The 3,316-nt window shown below is 31.5% G+C and overlaps 1 protein-coding gene across 2 annotated transcripts; it reads left to right on the top strand.

The window, feature by feature from the left end:
* Nucleotides 1-59: 59 nt before the first annotated feature.
* LOC140967026 (uncharacterized) lies at nt 60-2,962 on the top strand. Of its 2 annotated transcripts, XR_012173485.1 has the most exons (8): nt 60-671; nt 755-1,012; nt 1,114-1,379; nt 1,487-1,662; nt 1,729-1,836; nt 1,922-1,985; nt 2,081-2,179; nt 2,620-2,962. XR_012173485.1 is itself a non-coding variant. In XM_073427359.1 (3 exons), exons 1-3 carry the CDS (start codon nt 330-332, stop codon nt 1,204-1,206), a joined length of 693 nt encoding a protein of 230 aa, XP_073283460.1. In that variant the 5' UTR covers nt 60-329; the 3' UTR covers nt 1,207-1,480. The 2 variants fall into 2 exon arrangements, 1 of the variants encoding a protein (XP_073283460.1); XM_073427359.1 differs by lacking the exons at nt 1,487-1,662; nt 1,729-1,836; nt 1,922-1,985; nt 2,081-2,179; nt 2,620-2,962 and having other exon boundaries at nt 1,114-1,480.
* The last annotated feature ends 354 nt before the right edge of the window (nt 2,963-3,316 follow it).

Below are 3,316 nucleotides of genomic sequence, written 5' to 3'. Positions count from 1 at the left end.
AACTTCCGTTGCGCTTCCGGTCACCGTAACCGACCCCCTTTCATTAATATGATAAATTTTGGAATTGTAGAGAGAGAAAAACATAATTGCTGAAGATGAAGAAGTTGATAGATCGGTGCTTTGGCGTAAAGCCCGGGAAGACAAATCTGGCGACATAACAAATGTAGAGACATCAGAAGTCGCCGAAAAAATTGTAAATGTTTAGTTTTATTCAATCTCCATATTGCCTAGATAAATAAAACTGTGGTTTTTGGATTGATTTGTTATGTCTCTAATTGTACGATGACTTGTTGGAAAAAAAACTCAAAGGAGAGTTCAAATCTTCTTGAATGAATGATGTGCTAACCACTGCCTTAGGAAGCCTAGAACACTATGGGAGAGTTCGAGACGTGGGAGGGTTTGTAAAGCCTCAAGTCTTCTTTAAAACTCCAAGAAAGAAGAGGGAATCAGTCCCAAAAGCTATGGTTGAAAACCTCAAAGAACAATTGGAAGAGACTAAGAGTTTAAAGGTAGAATTGGAGAAATTGAAGGCTCAACTTGCTAGTGTTATGCCTATCATCAATGATCGAACTTCCGAGACTGCAGCATCAAACAAGTACTCAGACATGAAAGACCCAAAACTGTCGGATGATGTGGAAGAAGTTTATGAATGCGACACTTCAAATATGAAGGTTCTATATTTCTTGATTTCAAGTCAAATTATTTTTTTCACAATCATATATTTATATATATAATATCTTATTGTTCTTAAAAGGGAAAAAAATGCCACCTGACTGTAAAACAACGTGAAAACGTGGTGGAGTATGGCACAATAATATCAAAAGGAGGTCCAAATATCATGGTTCACCATATTCCACTTGGGGAACAAAACTTCAAGGTATTTATTGATGTTGTCTTAGATGAAGAAGCAGAACTTCCAATCCCAATTAAATCTGGACCAAGAATCATCAAAGATGCAGTTGGAACCATTGTTGGTTGGCCTACAGAGTTGATGATTTTTCCAACTACACAGGTACTTTAAGTTTTCTCTTGATTTTTTGTTTTCAATTGTCATATATGTTACTTTGACAATGGTTTAATTTATAATATTTGTATGAATATTCTAAATTGTAGAAGAAGGGGAAACCTCAACTATTTGCTCTTTCGGATGTTCCCGGTCAGCTCGAAAAGTTCAAGGGTATTGCAAAAACATTACCCATGGCATGAAAGTATATCTACTCGTATGCTGTAAGATTGATGTATGAATCGGAGACCATAAACATACAGTTTGAGGGCGCTATATTTGGACGTCCTAAAAACATACGGTTGCTAAGAGAAGATATCTTACACTTTATGGAGATGAGAGAGATAGGCGCCAGACAAATTTTGGTTTACATGGGGTATGTTATGTCTAACTTACTAGATTTTTTGCATATTTAATATTTTATGTGGAAGTTGTCCATACTTTGAAACATTAATAACCAAGTTATGTAATATTTGAGTGCAGTCACCTCTACAAATATTTGAGAGAAGAAGACAGGACTGATTATATTTCATTTGTGGATCCCGGAGCATACCTACATGCCCAATTGGCAAAGATGGGCGTGACTTATCACAACATATTGCTGACCAGTTGGAAGCAGTGTGTAGAGACAACATCTGTCTTATCCCATACAACACCGGGTAAGAGTTTAGTTATTTATTGATTTCTACTACATACTAGTCAATGTTATATTTTTATTTTTGTAGGTACCATTGGATATTGACTATCATCAATGAAGATAAAAATATGATATATTTATTGGACTCCACAACTAACAGAAACCGAGACGATACATGAAAAACTATAGTGATCAAGTAAGTAGTAGATTATATTGATTTTGAATGCATTCACTTATAAATATGGAAAAAAGAAGATAATTTTTTACTTTTTAAAATGTAGCGGGGTCAAAATGTACAATGCCTCGAAGGGTATTTCTCAAAGGCCGTGTTTTAAACAATTGACGGTATGAATTGTGCTTATGTATTAAAAAATGAATGGATAGTTCTTATTATTTGGATTGTGATTGTTGCATTAACTTTTCAATTTCATTATGTATAGGGTAATCTAAAACAAAGTGGTTCTGTTGAATGTGGATATTGTGTGATGAGGTACATGAAAGAGATAGTTGAATCTGAAAATCCACAGTTGGAGAAGATGGTAAGTTTCTTCTTTATGATATGCTATGATTTATTATCGAGATAAACTGCTGTCATTGGGATATGTGCACATGAAATCTATATAATTATTAATTCTGGAATTTGTGCTATTAGAATTAATGATTGAGATAATTTGTTTCCGTTGGGATATATATGCATATGGTAATATGTGTTTTATGATAATTGATATATTGTTTTGCCATTTATTTTGTTGTTTATTATAAGCTTAGTTTTGTTGTTTATATGCATATGATTAAATCTTTATTTGTGAGAATGGTGTATATGCCCAATTGTTTTTTTGTTGATATCAGTTTCTTATTATAAAACTTTACAAAGATTTGCTTTTAGAAGCTAGAATTAATATATAGATTTCAGTGTCTTTATTTTTGTTGATATCAGTTTCTTATTAATTTAATGCATGTTGTACTTTTTACATTTCAGTTTTCAGGATCAATCAAGAACCAATATTACAGTCAATCTCAATATGATGAAGTCAGAAGTGAATAGAATGAATTTGTCTACTCTTATGTAGGTGCTTAAATGAATCATGTGCATCATTGTGCATTTTAGGACATACTTTTGGATATACACTTTTTGTTTTGTGGATATACTTGCTGATATATTTTTGGGTTATACGTACTTGTGGATATATTTTTTGGTTATACTTGTGGATTTGTGGATATATACTTGTGGATTGATCTATATATTTGTGGATTTGTGGATTTTCACTATTTTTAGATGGATAATTTAATAATCAAATGAATGTATTTTAAGTTATATATGTGTGTATGTGTGTATATAGTGGTATTATTGTATATTAATTAAATTATTTTGATAAAGTAAAATTTGTGTTTTTACTTCACTACTTTATTAAATTAGTGTGGTAGTGATAAAGAATTACTTCGTTAAATTAAAATTGTGTTGTAATAAAATATGATTATTTACTTCAACACTAAATTAAATGATGAAGTAATAGAATACAAAATAACTCGTTATATTAAAATTGTGCCGAAGTTAAAGAAAGATTTTACTGCACCACAACTCTATAATTGTGAAGTCGTTCTCTATTAATTACTTCACTACAATACAAAGAATGAAGTCTTTTAAATCTACTACTTCGACATTAAATGTAAATTGT

This window comes from Primulina huaijiensis, unplaced genomic scaffold (genome assembly GCF_012295235.1).
Source record: "Primulina huaijiensis isolate GDHJ02 unplaced genomic scaffold, ASM1229523v2 scaffold23475, whole genome shotgun sequence".
In the NCBI taxonomy this organism is placed as follows: Eukaryota; Viridiplantae; Streptophyta; class Magnoliopsida; order Lamiales; family Gesneriaceae; genus Primulina; species Primulina huaijiensis.
Note: the sequence above shows the minus strand (reverse complement) of the source record. Positions and strands in the feature narration are given on the sequence as shown.

What these genes read in the sequence shown, in the direction of transcription:
- LOC140967026 (XM_073427359.1), top strand. Translation starts at nt 330, where the DNA reads ATGAATGATGTGCTAACCACTGCCTTAGGAAGCCTAGAACACTATGGG. An exon ending in GCGACACTTCAAATATGAAG is followed by an intron (nt 672 to 754) that starts GTTCTATATTTC and finishes TGTTCTTAAAAG; the next exon opens with GGAAAAAAATGCCACCTGAC. An exon ending in TGATTTTTCCAACTACACAG is followed by an intron (nt 1,013 to 1,113) that starts GTACTTTAAGTT and finishes TCTAAATTGTAG; the next exon opens with AAGAAGGGGAAACCTCAACT.